The 22,758-nt window shown below is 37.6% G+C and overlaps 1 protein-coding gene across 19 annotated transcripts in view; it reads left to right on the top strand.

Annotated features, from left to right (window-relative positions):
- PTPRM (protein tyrosine phosphatase receptor type M) overlaps positions 1–22,758 on the top strand; it is an 826,562-nt gene that overhangs the window by 525,410 nt on the left and 278,394 nt on the right. For 10 of the 19 annotated variants that reach the window (XM_003817914.7, XM_063597202.1, XM_055102562.3 and 7 more), the window contains 2 exons: positions 8,195–8,468; positions 9,503–9,539. In XM_003817914.7, coding sequence (XP_003817962.2) covers positions 8,195–8,468; positions 9,503–9,539 — 311 coding nt within the window. Of the gene's footprint in view, positions 1–8,194; positions 8,469–9,502; positions 9,540–16,958; positions 17,034–22,758 lie in introns of all 19 variants that reach the window. The other 9 variants (XM_055102561.2, XM_034943544.3, XM_034943545.4 and 6 more) reach the window with 1 other exon arrangement.

The raw sequence follows: 22,758 nt of genomic DNA, 5'->3' as shown, positions 1-22,758 counted from the left end.
AAAATAATACTCTGGATTCCTTTACTGCCAGAAAACAAAGATCATTTTTATTAATGTTGCTTCTAGGATGACAATGTCAGTCATCTCTTTGAAAATTCATTTTGGAAACTAAGTTTGTTCTTTAAGAACCTTTGAAAAGAAGCTTTAAAAATGGCAGAGGAAGATAATAATAATAGAGTAGATGTATTTGAGCTTTTATACACTGAAACTTAATTTAACTTTCCCTCAAACTCCATTTCAGACTTGCTTTTGTGCATGAAAATATGCTGCCTAGCCTTCCCTCCCCTACTTTTCACATTTTCTTTTCTTCAAAGTAATCTCTTCTGAAGGATTCTCTGCTTTGGATCAGACCTCCATTCTCATTCCCAGACCCCCCATGCTGAGGGCAGCAGGCCCAGGGCGCCTGTGGGAGGGTGTACAGGGAGGCTGCTGTAGACAGGGAAGGTCAGGAATGGCTCTCAGAGCCAAATTCCACTGCCAGTCACCCCCCAGAAAAACCAACAAAATACTTACGTAATATTTTGATATAACTTTAAGGATTAAAATGGATATCCAGTGAAGTACTGAAAACAAAAAATTATGGCCTTTGTAGCCTAAGGAGTGATTATAGACTCGACAGAGAGTAGTTCCAAGTTTGCCTGACAGTGATTTGGAAACAGAGAGGAGAACAAAGACCAAGACCATGCATGCCTTCAAGCTTCTTTCCCGGCCCACCTTCAGGTACTTCCTTATTCATCCTCACCTCAGGCCATGTGGGCGCCTAGAGGAGTCAAGACTGGGAAGCCTGGTTTTCATGCTCTGCAGGACAGGAGTTGAGTGAGGAAGACCCTGCCATTCTTGCATAGCTCTTGGGGCCACTCTGGGGACTCCTGGGGGCATACCTGCTGGGACCTGGGCAGTATGTGAGGTAGGACCCAGCTCATTGTCTTCCATCTTCTGTGCTGATGAAGGGTACTCACAAGCAATTGGAGTGAATGGAGACTGTATTGGGATCTGTTAATAAACATGTTGGCTTTTTTGTTTTTGTTGCTGTTGTGTTATCTTTAATTCAGGGAGAGTATTGGTGACTGTAGCATTGCAGGAGCAGTTTTAGGGTGAGAACATTTGGGCACTAGGTTCAGGTCAGATGCCCTCAATGTAGTAGATGCTAGAAGAGATTTTAACGCAGAGATTGACACATCCCTGGGTCCTGTTACTTTGTCCTTTGTACAAACCCTTATCAGATCCTTGGCATGGTAGTTCTTCATTGGTGTCATGTATTTCTGACACTCTTAGCCTGTGCTTTTCAAGGACGGGGCAGTCTGTGCCTAATTCCTCTTTTTATTCTTCCCCTGTGCCTGGAACAAGGCCTGATACGTGGTGAATATTGTGGAAAGAAAGGATGGAGGAAACATGAATGAAATAATTTTCTTCTCATTTGCTGATGTCACAACTTGCCTGATCTTGTGCTGAGAGTCATAAAATATTAGAGCCTGAAGGACTTTAGTGGTCAGTCGGTGATTCAGGAGCAAAGCAGGAGCCAGTCACCTGTGGATGGTGATTCCCAAGTCAGTGCTGTCTCATCAGCACCCCCTTGGGCACAACTGCCTTTCTCTGATAGTTGCATTTGTATTCCAGCTCATCTGGCCTGAAGCACTGGAACTTTTCGGGACTGAAAGATTTTGAATTGGATATAATACAAACTATAAAATATCATTCAGACAAACATACAGGAACAAAGCTATTTGGTGTGGCTTTGATAGTATTCTCTTTCTATTTTTATTCAAATCATTAGGACTATTTAAGAGAACATACTTTTCATAATAGTAACTAATTTTGGGTTATACTTTCATAATCATGTGTTTATGAAATTGAGATGATTAAATTGTGTTAAATTTATATGAAATAGGAAATGCAAAGGAAATTGTCTTCACTTGTTAAAAGCAGGAGACATCACCCTTAAAGATGTTCCATCTAGGACTAATTTACTCGAAATGTGGTGCCTGTTGGGAAGATTAATGATAGGTGGCCTTTTACAGAGCTTCTCAGCCTGAGCCTAATGTTCTAGTTGTTCTTTTTTATTATCCCAAACCTCCATAACTAAAGAATTTTTTTCACCCTGCCCTTTGTTCATAATATGGGATGGTAATTGAGTTCATATTTCTCACTCAACCTTTCATCTGTAATTAATATTTTATTATATCAGATTTTATCACTAACTAGCAGAGCAGCAGGGTATTGAACCAAGTATGGGAGCATGTGCACAGACACACACGCACAGAGCAATAGTAACTTACTGATGCCAGGCAAGCTCCTTGTTATGAGTTATGGCTGAGAGAACATAAAAAATGCTTGTGGTGCCCCACAAATATTCCACAGCAATTTCTGGCCAGTCTTGTCTATATCAGAGCAGGACAAAGAGAAATTAAAGTTGCTAATATAGAATATTCCGCCCCACAGGTCTATTTATCCTGTGTGATGTGTTATCCATTGCCAATTGTCTGTATAAAACTAATTACCATTTATCATTGATAATTTAATCAACAGGAGTGTGTCCAGTCAGTTACTCTCAGTGTTACCTGCAGGACTCTAAGGAATCTGAGCAGTAATAACAAACACTGAATTCTGATTTTTTTCCAGTAATTGTAATTTGGTGACATACTTTTTAAAACTGAGTTTAGTTTTATCAGGTTGTTTAGAGTATTAGGGTGTCATTTCAGTAAATGCTGACAGATTTAGGAAAAGACAATGTCGGAGCAAAGAACAAGAGGTAAATAAATTCAGTGTGGCTGCATGGCATTAACCCTTAGTTACACATTTATTTTTCATGCTTTGCATGTAATTAATATTTTCATTTTCTTTCATCTCCCCCCATATTAATCTTCAGGAAGCTATCAATACTAATATCTATTCTTTTTATACATATATAATGGATGGTTTTTACCAAAAATTACAAATCAAGCCAAAAGTCACTACTAGATATGATAAAATGAACAATATTCTAAGTCCCTGAAATGATCAGAAGTGCCTGTTTTAGAGGATTAGCAAAAACAACAATGAAAGCGTTACAACTTTTCTCCTTCTCTGCTCTCTTCCTTACCTCCCTACCTTCTATTATCCAATTGGTAACCATGTGATATCTTATGGTGAAAAGAAATACGATAAATGGATAACAAAAATGGATTTACAACTCATCTTGAAATGAATTAGGACAAAACATTTTAAGTTAATTTCACATATGTATGAGGCTTCCTCTCCAGGAACTCGAAAGTTAGGAAAAAACTAAAAACATTTTATCACATTTGAACTTTCAAGTCTAAAAAAGTAGATGAAAGATGTTCAGATGTTCTTTTCTAGATTATACTTCATGTGCTATTCCATATAAATGCAGATTTTTCATTCTCCTTGTAAAGGCCTTAGAATTTTGTTGTAGAAATGCCTAGCATAAATTAAACTTTAAATTAAATTTCCTTCCATAGGAAAGTTCTGATATAATGATGTCACAGTGTTGGCAGATTCATCCTCACTGTGGACTGTGCTTTTAATATCGCACATGCAGTAGGAAGATTTGATGTGACTTTAAATTCCAGAATAATGGTAGGACAGGGCTAGGGTGGTGCAACTTTAATAAACAAAGGCAGCATGGGCAACCCATTAAAAGGATAATAGAATTTAAATTCAGCTCACTAAGCTAGAAATTTCTGATCAGTTTTCTATTCTCAGAAATTTGCTGTTTAAAACTCTTTCTAGAAACACCATTCCAACAGTGAGATTTTCAAAGCTACTTTTGAGATTATGATTGTGGATGGAAAAATTTTACGAAACTCATTAGTGAAGTGATGTTACTTGTACAGATGAAAAACACATCAGCTATAAAGTTCTGTCAAGGTACTATTGACCTAGGTGCTAATAATGTGTTAATTTCCATCAGGGAAACAGCAAATTATGGCAATTGGGCAGCAGATAGGATTTAGCTATTTTTCATTAGCACTTGGGCTTTGATAAAGGGGACTAGAAAAGAGCTGCTTGACCTTTCAGTGCTTAAATTATTAAAGAGCAAATAGATTTGAGGTCTGGATGCTTGCAAATCTAATTTGTCTTGTGGAGCAAGGATGAAAAGACATTTTGGGTTTGAAATTGCTCCAGTCAACTTAGTTCTTTCTTTAATATATCTGAAGATGAGTGGATAGTAGCCATTTAAAAAGCAGTATGTCTGGAGTAGAGTGTATAATAGAACCCATGCCAACTGGCTAACATGGAGGCCTGTCCAATGATTGTTTAATTCTTAAATTTTCACCTAATCCTCATTAAACTGCTGCTTGAAACAAATGATTTTTTTCATGTTTGCTTAGATGATATTTATATTACAAAACAAAATTTTGTATCATTAGAGAATGTCAAACATTGTGTTGTTTAAGGCAAACTAGAGCAGTGCCTGACACCTATTAGGCACTCAAAAAATTTGTTGAAATAATAAATCAGTGTACACACTCACCCATCACACCTACGAGCCAGGTTAGGAGAGAGGAATGGGAAGTGAGAGATGGAGGTGTGGGGGGCACATAGAGACACAGTGTTTGATTCCCTTAGGTTCATTATTTAATTGTGGGTTATCCAGGATAAACTAAAACATAACTAGCATCCTCTTACCATAAAACCTTTTCCTTGGTCATTGCTTTCTCTTTGGCTCTTGAGTATTTGGGTAATGAATACAAAATAAACTTCACATTAAATTTTAATAAGGCAAAGCATCGTTGTGACTATCGGTGTGCTTCCTCCCTCCTGGTACATAGAATGTGTAATATACCCCCAAACCAAATAGAAGCAACTTCAGGATTATAGCATGCTTTCAGAAATATGTACTTCACAGCCAAAGTGTCACGAGACACAACAGTGACTAAACCTTTGCCCTTCTTCTTCAGAAGCTTATAGGACTTTTGAAAATAGTGATAAAAGGACACAAAATGACTATGTGCTCACAGAAAACATGTTTTTGTGCATTTGGAGCAGAGCAAGAGAACACGAAAATGAGGGAACAGACTATAAGCCCTTGAGAGAGACTCATTGAGGGTCTGTGTTTTAGGACACAGGGCATCTGAGAGTGACCTAGAGTCCATTGCCTTGAGGAGAACTACATTTAAGTGGCAAACTTGAGTCCAGGCCAGGGCGAAGGAAAAGAGGCAAAGATGTTTGCAGTAGGAGAATCTAGGATCTTGGGACATGGAAAGTCTAGGAGCAGCTGTGCTGCTTTTTTGTCTAGCTGGGTTGTAACAGGAGGGAGCTCCTTGCAGGTTGAGAGAGGTGGGAAGATCACAGTGCTCCGAGGACACCAGCCCGGTGCTAAAGTCACTGTGGAGCCCAGGAGAATGTCCTCCCTGTAAGTAATTAATGATTCAGATATAGAATTGAGGAATGATTCTGTACATACCTTGATTCCTCATTCCAGTGAATGATTCCTCAATCATTCATTGAGGAATGATTCAGATACAGAAGGAATTGAGGTCAAAGCCAACATTATCATCTATAACTCCCTTGATGTGATAAGTGTGAATCTTTACAATACTCAAAAGAAGTTGACTGTGGAAAGTCAGTGGAGACTAGCTTATGTGTTGGTTGTGTCTACAGGAGCAAGTGAAAATTCCCTTCAGGCCAGATGGTTCCCATCAGTGCCTTCACTGGACCTGTGAATGAGGAATGCCAGCACAGCCTGGTCTGATGATTAGGAGAACTGGCTCTGCTGTCAGACCACCTCTGCCACTTCAGTAGAATACCCTGGTAGAATGGCACTTCACCTCTACACCTCAGTTTTCACATTAGGAAAATGGGAAAGATAAAATCTGTGTGTGTTGGGCACCTGGCCTAGCACTTCCAGTATGGAATATCTGCAACATTTTTTTCTTCACACATATCCTTATTTTCCTGCTTTGTCTAGTATATGGATTTCCCAGAAGTTGTTTTTAAGTTGAAGTTTTGAAAATCATGTCATACAGCAAATGAACTGGAAAAACAATTTGAAGGAAGTGATGTTAAAAATTATTATATTGGCCAGGCGCAGTGGCTCATGCCTGTAATCTCAGAACTTTGGGAGGCCGAGGCGGGCGGATCACGATGTCAGGAGATTGAGATCCTGGCTAACACGGTGAAACCCCGTCTCTACTAAAAATACAAAAACAAAATTAGCCGGGTGTGGTGGCGGGCGCCTGTAGTCCCAGCTACTTGGGAGGCTGGGGTGGGAGAATGGCGTGAACCCAGGAGGCGGAGCTTGCAGTGAGCCAAGATCGTGCCACTGCACTCCAGCCTGGGTGACAGAGGGAGACTCCATCTCAAAAAATAAATAAATAAATAAATATTTTATTAAATGGAGAATCGCTTTGCAAAGAAAGTAATTATTCTTACGGTTTCTCCATTTTGTGAGATCAGTCCTTGTAAGTTCAATAAAAATTCTAGATATATGAACTCCATGTTAGAGATTCACTTAATTCTCTCATTTCGTAGGAGAAAAAGAAAACTCAAATAAATTAATTGAAATGCATTTAAAACCCAAGCTTTTAGCAGAATTAGAATTAGAGCTCAGACCAGTGCATTGTCTTTACCCCTCCAAAAGCGATTTCAAGAGAATGGTCACGCTTCCTTAGGCCTGTTTGTTTTTAATGGTATTCCAGGTGAGACTTCTTTCACCGCTGTCAACTGTGGCTGTGCTACAGAACAGGTAGTATTTAGTCTTCCACTTTGACCTTGACCCTTTACCTTTACTACTGTATGAATGATCCACTAATGTGGAGCATTTTACGTGACTCAATCCGATAGAAAGTATCTGCTGTTTAGGAAATAAGAGTTGTACTCCCTTTTTTTAAGTTTACATCACTGGTAAAATTCAATTTATCATTGCCTTATAAACCTGCTGGTTACCTGTCTACTGAGAAATCAGTCTGACATTCTAAAACAATTGATTTTTATTTAGACAGAATTACCAATGAAATGGCAGCACACGTTTTGTTTCTGTAATAGAAGGTACTAAGTGGTTGTGCCCACAGAGATAGGTGGTTCTATGAGTGCAGATTCAGAGGTCACATAGACGAGAGTGTAGAGACAAACCTTTCTAGGCATTCCCCCCATGGGTGGGGATGGCAGGCAGCCCTCTTCTGTGCTTTTTCCTTGGCATTAATGGGTTCTTGTACTGGGCAGCTCTTGGTTCCTGGGAATTCTGGTGCCTTTCTGATACTGTAAGAAAAAGATCCCTCTTCCTGCCAGAGGACTTACAATCTAATCTGGACTCAGTTCAGGGAAGCTGTTGTCAGGCTTTAGTTTTTCTCAGCATGAGAAAGGTTTTTTTCCAACAAAACTGCAAACAACATTCATCACTCTGGCCAATGTATTAAATAAATACCTTAATTTTCTAAAAATCTATCAGTTCAAGGTTTCTGCCATTCTCCTAAGGTTACTTCAGAATTCAAAGACATTGGAAGAGGATGAGCGGGTACCAGAGACCTACTCCTTAGTGGGGCTGTCATCCTTGCAGGCATCTTCAAAGATACCCACACCCAGCCCATTCTTATATGAGATTCGTGGGGCCTTGTTCATTAGTTAGTCTTACTAATCACTTGGAACTCCAAGGCTTTGGCCTTTGAAACTATAATCCCTTATCTCTGCTTTTCTTATGCATTTCTTTCCACTGACTGAATATGGTGAGTGCAAAGGACCATAAGAAAACATAGGAAGATAAACCTTAGTTAACATGAATCACTACACATTGTGTTTTGTGATTTGTTAAAACTTTACTTGTGTTGTCATTAAAGAAAATAATGCATTGCTTTTTAAAATAAACGTACAGTTGGTATAATTTAATTGTATTTATCAGGTAAACTGAGTTAATTATCTGTAAAATCATCGTCAGTTACATGTGAGAAAAACATTACTTCTGCTCACATAAACAGTAGAGATTATCATATTAAAAATTTAAAATGATGGTGAATTTTGTTTCTCTCACTAAATAGTGTTGTTTTGGGTGAGAGAGTTCTGAAGAAGAACTGAAGAACCCTCCCTGTCTTTCACTGAGCAAGTGCTGCATGAGAGTCTGTTATATATCAAGCACTTAGTATGGACTGCGTCCAGTGTGTTCTTTATTTTGCGTGTCCTGTGGGTCCATGCAGTTGAAGGCAGAGGGGATCAGTTCAGTTATCATAAAATATCATTGATGGTACTCTTGTTTTTCTAGTGTCTATCAAATAGTTGTTGAGGAAGAACGTCCTCGAAGAACTAAAAAGACGACAGAAATCTTAAAGTGCTACCCAGTGCCAATTCACTTCCAGAATGCTTCTCTGCTGAACTCACAGTACTACTTTGCTGCAGAATTTCCTGCAGACAGCCTCCAAGCTGCGCAGCCTTTTACAATTGGTGATAATAAGACGTACAACGGATACTGGAACACTCCCCTTCTCCCCTATAAAAGCTACAGAATTTATTTCCAAGCTGCTAGTAGAGCCAATGGGGTAAGTTGTACAGATAACTGTTTACTTAGGCTATTTGGGGTTGTTAATGTGAACATAGATTAAGTAAAATAGTAGTAAAATGGAAGTCATGCTTTTCTGCATTTCTACTTGTAAACAAATGTGATTTTCTTCTCTTAAAATTATTTTTGTCTAGAGAAATTTATGGAAAGAAACGAATATACTCATCTTTTTTTTTTTTGATTGGGGGAGTTTATCATCAACATGATAGGTTTTATTTTCAGTTTTCCTGTTACCAAAAGTTGGCTGGCAATTCTGCTTAGCTTACTGTTTTACAGGAAGACAGTATAGCTCCAACACATACATTCAGCTCATTTAAAATTTTGTGGGATTCACAGCATCTGTCTTTTCAGCATAGTCTGTCCCATTAAAGAAATGGGAATTGAAGAAGTTCCACAAGAGTTTCTACTTCCTATACTTTGACTAAATTTGGTATCTTTTTTTTTTTTTCCCAAGAGAAAATAGAAAAATGAGACGGAAACAAAATAAAAAGTGTCATTTCTGAATTTGTTTCCCCTTCCTGCTCAGACCAACCCAGAACTCTGATAAGATTGTAAACTCTCCTTAGACAGAAGGAAATGTTTCGCAGATACCACAGTGGGTCCCTCCTTCACAGCATAGGTCTAGGTATCGTTGTCAACTTGACTTTTGCCGGTGTAAAGGGGGGAAATCTGAGATGCATCTTGCTTCTCCAGTACTGTTTGCTCAGGGGCAAAGTACAGGTCTGGTCCTTTACTTTACCTCCTTACTAAAGGAGGTCCCGGGCCACCAGGCAGAGACATTTTATGTGTAGCTCCTTGCTCATCACCTGGTCTAGAAATGCCCGGCACTGCCTGCCACTGGAGCCAGAAAACGTATCTGAGTATGGTTCAAAGAATAATTGCTGTGTGATGAAAGACATGCTCAGAACAGTGAGATCCTTCCTTATCAGTGTTATTTAAATAGAATTACAGATATTTCTATTTGTCTTAAAGAAAACATGAATAATGATTTTTCCCTCTCTTTATTTGACACAGGAAACCAAAATAGACTGTGTCCAAGTGGCCACAAAAGGTAGGTTGAAATTGTGGGATATTCTCCTAATTAATGTTCCTTAAAAGTTTATTTTAACCTATGTTTCAAAACTTTTTGAACTGGAACTTAATTGAAAATAAAATGTGTGTATTATATATTCATATATATATGCATGAATGCATGTATGTATTAGGATCTGATGGTAATTAACATTGACTGACTGGAACTCATATACATACTTTTTAAAATAAGCTATACTTCTGTGTTCCAAGCAGTTTTCAATAGTTACCTTTTTCAAATTTTTTCAAATGACTTTAATTTTTATATGATCTCAGTACACGTTTTTTAATCCATAGTGTCATGCCTGGTAGTACCACATCTAGTGAATCTTCATATGCAAAGGAATAAAATATCACCCACTATTTTTAAGTAATTCTCTAGTTATCATAGCAGTAGAAAGTGGAGTCTACGCGGGCTTTTTTCACTGGTGGTGCGTGTCTCTCTGAACCTAGTAACCAGGTTATGTTGCTGTGGAGCATCTATTTCCCAAACCTGGTTAAAACTCTCTGAGAGAATGTGATAGAGGATGAGCTGCAAAAGTGGGTAGGGTGAGTTACCCTGAGCTCCCCCAGCATCTCCTGCAGAAGCAAGTGCAGACGTGTGTTTGTGAACATGAGCTGTCATCTGGTCAACTTGACAGTGTTGTTTTAACCATCACATACAGAAATGTATAAGAAATGCTTTGAGAAATTTAAAATGTCGTCTTAAAATGAGGCAATATAAATTAACACTCAAAGTCAAATACAATCATTCAGATCATTGGAGTAACCATGAATACAGTGGGAAGTTTTCTGTATGATTTAATTTAGAGACGATGGTAAAAACACATCATTAGGTCTGTAGCAGAAGATTTAATCAGGTCATACTTGATGAGTTGTGTTGGATAAAATAACTTTTTGTTGTTGTTTAACTCTCAGGTGAACATAGTTTGAATATACCATGATGTACATGTGCATTTTCAAAATTCTCACTGAATTCTTATTTTGTGAACTTACATGACTCTTTTAGCCAGTGTTAGCTCAACAAATATTTCTTGGTTGCATGTTTTGTGCCAGGCATTGTGTGAGGTACTCACCTCATTTGTATCTTGTTTGTCCTCATAGGCTTGTAGTTCTCTATCCAAAAATCTATTTATACTAATTTTAAAACACTCAATTTTTATATCATATTATACCTAAGTGACTTTATGTATATAAATAAATTGATATTTACTGAAATTATAGCTGCTTATGTGTTTCATAAACTGCCGTATGCTATCAGCTATTAATTATTACAGGACGATGAAGCCCTTGAACCAGGTATCCATTGATGCTCTTAGATCTCAAGATTATGGTCCATACTCAACAACAGGAATTTCAAAATACTGCTGTATTACATTTCACTTACACTTAAGGTCTGAAAAAGTAAATCCTGTTCCAGGGCCCCTAGTTTATAATGCTTAATGTTTAACGTCACAGCTGAAAGTTTTGAAATATCTTTCATGCGTGTGTTCTCATTTATTTCTTCATTACTATGAAAAGGGAAACAGGTACTGCTATTCTTATTTTTAAGATGAGGAAAAGGTGTATTTTTGGAGACGAATTGACTCACCAAGGTGACTCAGCTGATAATCTGGGGGTCAAGGCCTGCACTCCTAGCCCCAGTGTTTCTTTCACCATTGCTCATGGCTCGTCACCCAGCAGCACCTCTGTCTGGCCAGTGACAGTATTGTGTAGTGTAAGCATCAGACCTCCTCTTGGTGAGGATTGAGTCACTGCCCAATTTACTGTGAAAACAACAAAATATCTGTCATCGTGCTCATTTACATAGTTAAATAATTATATAAATAACACACTAGTAAATGTGGAAACCTGACAAGTTTGCTGTTTTCACAATAGATTGAATTAGATAGTGATTTGGATCATTTTCTTCCATCAGCTAGATTTCATCAATATTGTAATTTGTTTTTCAATTCACCAAAGGATGATTAAGCAATCAGATGACCTGATTGACTAAATATTCCCCACTCCTATTTTCTGAGTCATTTGCAAACATTTACACAGCAACAAACTCTATCCAAAGAACCTCTTTTGGGGAAAGAGGGACACATTTTAATATTTCCTGCATAACATTGTCATTCTGTTTCATAAAATCACAGCACAAGAGGAAACCTTGGAAGATATTCTCCCTCCAGGCAAAACTACACTGTTTTGTGCTATTTTATTAAGTTCTACATGGACGGATTCAGCAACCCTCCTTTCAGCACAGTGTAATGTTTCACCACCTTTTAGTCAGAAAATGTGTCCCTATTGATACTAGAAATTCTCTTGCAACATGGGAAGCCATTCCATCTTGACTACATAGTCAAAACAGAGAAATAGGAAGATCTAATAACTGTTGATACCACAGAGTAAAGATGTTTAAAATGTAAAAGAGTTCAAACATCCTGAGTGTGTGTTGCCACATACTGCTCACAGTGCGATGGCTTAATTGAGTTTTCAGATACAGAATTGCTTTCCTAAGCAACATTTTGAATGTACAAAGATTTCAATGTTCTCCTGAAACAACTGTTGACAAGTATCTTTATAGAGAAAGTATGGAGGTGGATTTGTTTTCACTAAGAGCTGGCTTATAATTTAAAGTAAGGGTATGTCTCTTAAAAATATATTTCATACTATTTATAAATTTAATGCAGTGATTATTTTAATCATATTCCAAAGACATATTTTGACACTCATCATCTTAAATATAAACTTCATAAAAGTTAGACAGGAAAAAACCTAAGCTGTATTATTATATATCTCCATACGTGTGGGGGATTGCCTATATTTTTATGCATCCTCTTCATTTATGCACCTAGATGAATTTCCTATAGGTACAAGTTAACTATAGTCAAACTCATCACAGAATATTCTCTCTTGAGTTAAAAGATAAAGACACCATAAACCAGGGTATACGTGATGTTTATGTGTTACCTGCCCAATTCAAGGGATTGTTTTTAATTGTATAGTGGAGTGAATAGAGTAGCTTTTAAATATTTCTTAAAATCTATGAAATTGTATTTTTCATTAACATTCACATTTTTATAGTTGGATTTTTTATGACCATTTGGTCCAACTGTGTTTTAGTGATTAGTGTATGTGTTTTCTTTAGCTTTTATATTCACCATGGTGGTCTCATGGTAACTAGTAGGGTGGAAACTCTTTGCAGCTAGTTTTAGAAGGCTTCATTGATGATCAATTCTAAACTTGTAGGGTACACTAAAAAATCCAAATGTGTTATTAGTAAGTTAATTTCTTATATTGAATGAGGTCTATTCATTCTAATTGATGTAACAATCAGTTTAAAGTATGCACATTATATTAATCTTCCATAAAATAAGATTTTTTCATAATATGTTAGCACCGCATGTTTGTCCTTGGCAGTATAGCCATTTGGGAGCTTTCCTGTTGTTCATTTAAAAATTATTTGAGTGCCTCCTTGATTTATAAAAGTGCTTTGGGGTTTTTTTGGGTTTTGATATATGGGGAGCGGTCATATATGTTAATTTGATCCTCTCCTTGCTGTTATTTGACTATTGTCTAGCTCAAGCTTGTACAACCCATGGCCCTTGGGCCACATGCAGCCCAGGATGGCTTTGAATGCTTCCCAGCACGAATTTTTAAGCTTTCTTAAATCATTATGAGATTTGGCTGGGCATGGTGGCTCACGCCTGTAATCCCAGCACTTTGGGAGGCTGAAACAAGAGGACCACCTGAGGTCAGGAGTTCAAGACCAGCCTGGCCAACATGGCGAAACCCCGTCTCTACTAAAATTACAAAAATTAGCCGGGCGCAGTGGTGGGTGCCTTTAATCCCAGCTACTTTCAAGGCTGAGGCAGGAGAATCACTTGACCCCGGGAGGCAGAGGTTGCAGTGAGCTGAGATTGCACCATTGCATTCCAGACCAGAAGACAGAGTGACATTCCGTCTCAAAAAAAAAAAAAAAATATATATATATATATATATATATATATGAGATTTATACATGGGCTTTTTTTTTTTTAAGCTCATCAGCTGTTGTTAGTGTATTTTACATGTGGCCCAAGACACTTCTTCTTCTTCCAATGTGGCCCAGGGAAGTCAAAAGATTGGACACCCCTGGTCTAGCTAGAAGTCAAAGCAAAAACTTCACGTAAACACATGCTAAATTATTTTCCAAAACTATTAGAAAAATCAGACTGCAAGCCTTAAACAAAAAGAAAACAAAGCATTTTTCAATGTTATATTTTAAGGGACTTTTTCATGAAAAAGTTATTCATTTCACTGTTTTTGTAAGTAACATTTTATTTAAGTTAAATTTGTAATGGAATGTGAATATGGCTTATTGGAAGACCTTGAGGAAACTTTGAAGGACTTCCATTGTCCTGATATAATTTCTAGATTCAGAAATTTGAATGTTCCTTTTTTTAATCACTAAGCTTTTTGAGAAGTTTCTACAGACTGTTTTTCTGTTCACTGTTTTGTTCAATGAAATACCATCCTTTGTAGGCCATAATGGTACAGAATGAAAGAGCGCTGATAAAAGAACTGAAAAGAATGTCTGTTGAGATGTAAAGCTAATTAAGATTCCGTTTAATTTCTCATATTCTCTACATGAGAAAACCAATTATATAGCAAGACCACTCATATATGCTAATCTGCTGTTATTTAGGCTTTGGATTTTGAAATAGGAACATTAACATTCATCATTCAGCATTTTATAGAGAAAATGTACTTTTTTAATGTCTGAAATAGTCTTTATAATGTACATCATGAGTATATTAAGGCCCCCTGAGAAGTTCCTAAAGAAAAGAATCCGGAAAAACCCTATGCTTTCCAAATTTACTTGATCCAAATTCATTTTTTAAGGAACACTCGAGTCATGCAAAATGCAGTTAGGCAAATGCTGGCTCAACAAGTTCCAGGAGATCCCGCTGCATGTAACTGAAATGACCATTTAGAAGTCTGATCCACAGGGACCTTACATTTATCAGCACCAGATATTGTCTTCAAAGTGTAGGATTGGAATTTCTGTCTTTATTCCAATTTTATACTTTGAGGACAATATCTGGAGCTGATAAATCCTTTATCTTTTTTCATTATAAAAGAGAATATCACCAAACTTAGTGATAATTCTCTTTTATAATGCATCTTTATTGATATTTTAAGTTAGAGGTCAGCAAACTTTTTATGTTAAGGGCCAGATAATAAATATTTGAGGCCTTGTGGGCCATATGGTCTCTTTCACAACTACGCAGGTCTGCTCTTGCTGGGCAAGAGCAGCCATAGGCAATACATTAACAATTAAGCATGTGTTCCAATAAAACTTTATTTGCAAAAGCAGGTGGTAGGCCTGCTGGCCTATTTGAAGATAAAGTATAGCATAATCAAATTTTTTCCTCATAACTAAAAATAATAGTTACAAATAAACACTTTACAAAGCAGAACATAGAGATCATATAAAAATCCTTCCTGATATTTATAATATACTTTTTACATGGTAGACTTAGCTTCTGATTATAGTTTGAGTTCCTTTTTATTTGTGAATACCTGGCTGACTGACATAGCTATTTTCGAGTAACTTTTTGTTCATATTGTTTACCTTTTTGGATATTAGGTGCTCTGTTTCTCTTTTTCTTTTTCTTTCTTTCTTTTTTTTTTTTTTCTTGAGACAGTGTCTTCCTCTGTTGCTCAGGCTGGAGTGCAGTGGCGCGATCTCTGCTCACTATTGCAACCTCTGCCTCCTGTGTTCAAGCAATCCTCCTGCCTCAGCCTCCCAAGTAGCTGGGACTACAGGCGCAAGCTACCACGCCAGACTAATTTTTGTAATTTTTTTAGAGATGGGGTTTCACCATGTTATTTATTTGATCTTAAACTCCTGAGCTCAAGCGATCCACCCACCTCAGCCTCCCAAAGTGCTGGGATTACTGGTGTAAACCATGGCACCTGGCCTGCTCTGTTTTTTTATAAAACAATTTCATTTTTCTCAAAAGGAGAACAGGTCAGACTCTCCTACAGATAATGTGGAACTGCATAGGAGTATTGGTTGGAGCAACAGTAGTCTATGACCAAACAAAAATGTTATGTGTATAAAACTTGGAATTGGTACCAACTTTGTAACAATCTTAGAAATAACATTTTACTGTGTACAGCTTATTATAACAGTATTCAAAATTGCATAATACGTCATATTAAGAAAATTATCTTTGTAATGCGTTAATGCACTGGGAGCTGCCTATTCTCTGACCAAACTGTTAGTTTGTTAATCTCACTTAACAAAACTAGAATATGTTCATTAATAATGTGTGAAAGACTGTTAGACCATATTTAACTCAGTTGCTGCAGTTGTCTAGTTGTAAGCAGCACTGCTTGCATGGTGCAGAGGGATATTTCAAAATATTATGCAGCAGCAGTTTTGGGTTTAATTGTCTGCAGATGGTAGATGATCTATTTTCCTTACTCGCTGCCACATTTCTAATAGTACCCAGGCTGTTCCATGTAAATTAGTAATCTTTCATGTAAGCCTGTCCTTAATTTTCCAATATTTTTTTGCATCATTTTCCAGCTGTATCATGTTAGAACTGATGTTTTAATTTTCTATTTTTTTTAAATATCTGTGTGTCATTAATGTTAACCACTTAAACACAACTGCTGAGCTGTGCAGGCAAACTAAGAAGCCAGCCTGGTCTGCTTCAAGACTCTTAATCATTTCTTTGTTCACATGTTAACCATGATACCTATAGCAAAGGCAATTCGTAGTTTCTATTCTTTTCCAACCAATACTTGGAGATGCATTTTTTATTCTCTTAAAGTGAAAAAATAAAGTTCCTGAATGGAAAGCTGCATGAAATTTAGATATCAGAGAAATTTTTCTACATGAAAACGTTTTTAGTGAAAGAGTGTAATATTCTTCTTTACAAAGGGGATTTAGTCAGAAGAGAAAAAATTGTGATTTCAACAATAGAATGTTAAAAAACCTAATACGTTCTAAAAGCCTAAAGTTTGGATCACCAGAATTAACAATGAATCTTTCAGCACCACACTCAATTTCAATTGGAAACACTGCTCAGTCTTCACCTTTATTTAGGATGAATGTTTTTGGTTTTGTTTTCCTTTTTTTCTTCTTCAGTTGATCTATCCAAGATCTCAGCCAAAGCTTGCAACTGTGTCATAGTTAGAAATCCAACTGCCTGACTAGAGCTTGTTTAAGGGAAAAGAATTCAGAATATTCAGCACCTTGCTATGTTTTTTTTTTCTTTTTTTCCTTTTCTTTTTGTTGTTGTTAGAACAAAGTTGAGACAATTTGATATACTGATGGGGATTCTTCTTGCTAGCCTAGCTTCAGTCTGGCTTTTTTTTCCCTCATGCATGCTGACCTGGAAATCCTCCTTTGCCTTAGCTGCGATAATCGTGACTCAGCTTACAACACCTTACATTCGCATCGCCCCCGCTGCAGGCGACGGCCAACTAACAGGTCAGATGTTCAAGTATAGATGAGTCATCTTGCCCATTTCCCACTCATTTTTCTCAGCTCTGTTTCCCCTCTACATTTCCTCCTTTGCTTAAGGCCTGTTTACAATGTTTCAGACCCTTGGTACAGACCTTTGCTCGTATTAAATTAAGTGACATGCTTGGCCTCTTCTGTGTGCACATTTATATCCATGCATTAAGTACAACTCCACTGCATGTTTTCATTGTGTGTTTGGTCTGTTGGTATGTTTCTTTCCAGACTAATGTTATATAGAAATGAAATTTGCTGGACTTGAAATAGCAATAACATCCAACAGGGTTTCCAACAAAATACATAAAGATATATTCCTAGTTTTCCAAATTAGTCTAAAATGGTATTGAGATTTGAGGGTGCAAGAGATTTATTTTTTACCTTGCCTGGTCTAGTTTGCACATACATTTAGCTATACACAATCTTGGCTGCCAGTAGTATTAAACGAAGCCCCCCAAAGGTGTTTAGGGTGGCAGTGTTCTAACAGCTTTGTGTGTACATACAATAGTTGCAGAGCTGATTGCATTCCTTATAGATCCTTGTTTCAAAGCATAGTGTTTATATAAATCATGCAGTGGCATATCTGCAAGTCAAATGCTTTGAATAATTTAGGAAAGTTTAGAAAAATTGAATGGCTTAGAGTCATGGAGTTGAACTGTGCTTCCTTATACCAAGAGAAGTGAGCTTGTTCACTCTTCCCTCTAAAGCCTTATAGACATCTCTATACATTCATATAGGAAAAGAGTCCAGTAAATTACTTCAGATTGAAGGTGAGTAGTTAGTGAACTCCAAAAGACAAACTTTTTTGCTTCAGCAAAGGCAAGTCATTGTCAACATTTCTAACATAATTACCTGGGCAGGACTCAAAATTCTGGTTTCAGAAGCACCTGCTTACAGTCTAGGCCTGATGAAAGCCAAGTAAGAAGCAGAAACTACTTTCTATATGATTTTCACTCCAGCAATTGTTTTTTGTGTGTGAAACTAGGCAATGTCCCCTAACATTTAAGAAAATGGTAAAGCTTAACTCATGGTAATAAATTACAAATGTTTAAGTTGTTCTGTGAACTTATTATTTTGGACAGTAAAGAAAACTAAGCCTCAGGAAAATTGTAGACTGATGTTATAAGGTAAAGACATGTAAAATAATTCTATTTCCTTCTCCACTGGAATTCTGTACATATTTTCAGTTTTAAAGCTATCAATTTATTGACAGTTCTGTTGCCCTTGCCTGCAAGTTTCTTTTAAGAGTATTTCTTTTCCTGATTGAAGTTCTACTTGTTACAGACTCTTCCTTCTCCTGAACTTCTGAAGTGTTCTTCCCACAAGTAAAAGTATTTGAGGGACAGTGCCTTTCTTAATAAGTCCTCCCCTCTAAAACCTTGACCTTTCAGGACTGGCCTGTGGCACTCTGTGTAGGGTTAGGAGTCCCTCTTGAAGGTTATTGGGATCCTTCAGCAACTCTGACCACCCATTGTGTCTGAGCTGGCCCCGGACTCATCAGTACATTGTTAAAAATGGGTTGTTCCCACCTTCATAAAACAAGTACTTATGAAATATAATTCAATAGTCCTTTTGCCAAGCTTTACCTATAATCCACTAACTTCAGATGAAGCATGCTGTTTACTGGGAATGAAGTAAGCGAGGCTTCTGAATATAGTTTTCACTCTAAAACTCGCCTGATTCAGAAGATACTTCATAAAGCAGCCCCCGTCGTAAGGCATTTAGACACAGCGAGTGTCATTATTTTGGAGCTAGTCTAAAGGACACACACACTACTGCAGTGCATGGCTGCTATTCCTCCTAAGGGCTACAGGTGATCTACCTCATTTACTTTGGTTTATTAGGGATTAAAATGATGGTGTATCGGAATAAGCCTCAAAAACCAGTAAAAAAACTACTCTTGTTCTTTCTTCAGTATTTACTGCTGGTTTTAATGATGGTTAGTCTTACCCAGATAAATTCACACTCAAATAATATTTCTTTTGCATTTTCCATTTGCATCACCCATCAACTTCGATAGCAGTGACACTGTCTTTTTTAAGGGATTTATTCATGAGTCATACTGCAAGCCTGAGACTTAATTCATTCAGTCATTTATTTGACATTTATTGAGCACCTTATGTGTGCCAGGTATGAATCGACCAACTCTTTTCAGGAGTTTTACTTTGTATGGTTGCCTAGACACCTTGGCATCAAGTACATTTGCATTAGTAACCCCAAAACCTACATAAGTGCATACTCAGATGAGTGAAAAATTGGTATCATACTTATCATTTAGCAAAGCTAAGAAAAGACAGCAGTTTTATAACTGATGGGAACCAAAGGACCTGTATTTCAAACCATTTCTCACTGTGGTAAACAGCCTAGGAAGTGGTCAGTGTGACAGCTCTGAACATTTTCCATCTGTGACCCATTCAACCGTTGTGTTTAATAGATCAATCCTGTCCCTTCCAGAAGCCAATAGAAGATATAGGAGGTATACATTCTGAAGTCTTCAGCTCTTTTTTGTTCATTTTGTTCTAACTGTGCTGACATCTTGCCCCTAAAAATCCTATTTGATGCTATACTTGCACTGGGAAGCTTTTGTGAGATGATGAGTCCTTTGCCTTGCTGTCCCTGTTGTACTGGTATGTGGTGCTTGCTGGTTAGGTTTCCCTTGGTGTAGGTGGGCCCTCCCCCACTTGTCTACCACCAATGAAAACAAGAACCTTGGTGATCTGACCCCAGCACCTCGGACTGTGCCAGGCATGATAGCCACTCAGGAGGCTGAGGCAGGAGAATTGCTTGAACCCGGGAGGCAGAGGTTACAGTGAGCTGAGATCAAGCTACTGCACTCCAGCCTGGGTGACAGAGTGAGACTCTGTCTCAAAAAAAAAAAAAAGTGCTGAGTTCATTGAACGGCCCAGTTGTCAGGAGGGTTCCAGAGAAGGAATTTGTGGAATGCTAGGACATTTCATGAGCAGTCCTGTCATTGCACTAGGGAGTGTTGCTTAAACTTCTTGACCCCAATCAATGATAAGAAATACATAACTATCCAGTACTGTATATACACATATACATACATGTACATTTAACTGTAATGAAAACTTTTAGAACCGTACTTCCAACACTACTCACTGCAAACATAAGATATACCCTGATTTTTGTATTCTGTTCTACATTATTCTTTTTCATTTTTTAAAAAAAAATTCTGGTTGCTGCCTTCTAAATTGATTTCATTTCCCGTTAATGAGTTGTCATCCACAATTTTTAAAAAAATGCTTTGCTAAGTTACTAACTAGATTTAGGAGATAGTAAAGGGGAGTGGAATGTCTGATTGGAATGAAGGTTCTGTCTACCTCAGAAATCCTACTCTAAAGAGTACACACAGAGTAAGTTCTAGAAATTGGAAATGCCCCTAGTCTCTTTCTTCCTTTTATCTCGCGATTCACTGTTCATAATACAGAAATGATTTGGGAAGAAAGTAGAAAGCTATACAGGCTAGGAATTTCTCTTTAAAAACTTTTTATTTTTCACATATATCTAGGCTTTTTAAATTAAGATATCTTTGTTTATGATTTAATAACCCAGCCAACCCTGACATGCTGTGGAGAATGCTATATATATATATATATATATATATATATATATATTTTTTAAATCAGTAGACCTTTCCATTGCAAATAAAACAAATCCTAGGTGTTTCAACTCACAAAAGCATGAAACAGCATTGTCTGTCTGTCTTGTTCCCAGTGTAGCCCGCAGGCACCCAGGAAGTGTTTCAAATTGTTTGCTGAATAACTGAATGAATAACAGTTGATGACCTGTCTTACTAAATTTATTCCTAGGTATTGTATAGCTTTCATTTATTATTGTGAGTAAATTTTGATTGAGGGAAGGAATATTTTGGAATTGGTTTGTCTTCTTTTGACTGATTTTATGTTACTTTATGCAAGATTGCAAAATATGTCTCTTTTTAATATGTATATATATATAAATTTGATAAGCTTTTCCATTGCAAATAAAACAAACCAATGGTTTTTCAACCCACTTACAAAAGCATAATTTCGATCACCCATTTCTTTTGGCAGGAGCCATAAAAAAGGTTGAATGTTAATTGATTTTCTAAGAGAATGACCCAGCCACTCCCACCAACATTATCTGTTTTCCTCCTACTCTGCTGACTGTCTGTCCATTTCTCTACTTCCCACCAGTCAGATCCCATCTCACATCCTAAGTCCTCTTTATCTTCAGTAAACCATGGCAGAGCTAAGATGTAGGTAGATAATGTCTGTCCTTCTGGGGACCCAAGGTTCTCTATTTGTAAGATGAAGATATAACTGATTGGATCTTAGCCACACTGAGTAGCAAGGAGGACAGTATATGGCTTGAAGATGGTGGGATTGTTTACTGAACATTAGCTTAGTTAGTAGCAGTAACAGCAGGTACAAAGGTCCGGTGGTGTGATGAAGCATGGTCAGATATGAAGAATTGCAGAAAGGTCATCATGGCTGGAGAGCAGAGAGCGAAAAGGATGTGTGGGGTGAGCAGTAAGGTGATACAGGCAGAGCAAGGCCAACTGTGACCGTGTACCTTACATTAAGGACTTTGGTCTTGATCCCAGGAGGAGTGGGAAGCAATTGGAGTGTTTTAGGAGAGACAGAAAGGATCAGTTTTGCACTGTATACTCCAAGCCACACTAGAAACATTGGAGAAGAGATGAAAAAGGCCAAAAGACCAAAAGTAAAACTATAAGAAATGGAAGACTGTCCAACACACTGGAAAAAAAAGAACAGAGTAAGTAGATGTGAATAGAAGAGGTAAAAGCCAGGAATTAATACAGTAAGTACTGGTCATGGGGAATGGATCAGCTGCAGCCAGCATGGAGGAGCACATGCTAGGGAACTTAAGGGACAGGGTCAGCCATATCAAAGGAATGCTTAGAATCCCTTCCAGGGGCCGTATTTTATATATCTTTAAACTTTCCTCAGCCTGCCACTCAGTGCTTGGCACATGAACGGCACTCAGAGTCCAGCTGTATTGTTTTGTTTTTTTTTTTGATGGGATGAAGTTATTTGTAAAAGATAAAATTCCCTTGAAGGGTGAACTAATTTTCACACTGCTTTTTAAAAAAAATAACATCCTTGCCACAGTGGCATTTCCACCTGTGACTGCAGTCAGGGTGAATGTGGTTTCAGGAGGGGCAACTGGACCAAGAGCTACACAGACCCCCTCCAGTTAGCCTTCCTTCAGATAGTGCATACAGTTTAGCTCTGACAGAAACCAAAGTTGCAGCTTTCTGTCCCTGAAATATGTAGCTTTAGGGAGCTGTCCTGTGAGCACTATCCTCTACTACTAGAGAAGCTATCATTCATTCATTCATTCATTCACTCATTCATTGTTTCCATCGATGCGCTTTCACCCCTTAGGAGAGCTGGCCCTACCATGAGCTCTACATAAGAGAGGAGGAACATTCATGGAAGTGTAGGGTATGCTCTTTGCTCTGCAGGAACTTATATTTAGTGCCTTTGTTAAGACCAACATAAACAGCTCAATAAATGCTCCACTTCCATAAGCTTACCAACACCTTGAACTATTTGTAATAGTGGTAAGTGGGTAATGAACTAAGTTAACATATACTCAGTTGCACTCGAAAACGTACTATCTCTATGATACCAGAGTCATTTTCAGTGTCAGAAGCTTCAATTTAACCTTTTGA

Source organism: Pan paniscus, chromosome 17 (assembly GCF_029289425.2).
Source record: "Pan paniscus chromosome 17, NHGRI_mPanPan1-v2.0_pri, whole genome shotgun sequence".
NCBI classification, from domain to species: domain Eukaryota; kingdom Metazoa; phylum Chordata; class Mammalia; order Primates; family Hominidae; genus Pan; species Pan paniscus.
The sequence above is the reverse complement of the archived record's forward strand: the minus strand, read 5'-3'. Positions and strand labels throughout refer to the sequence as shown.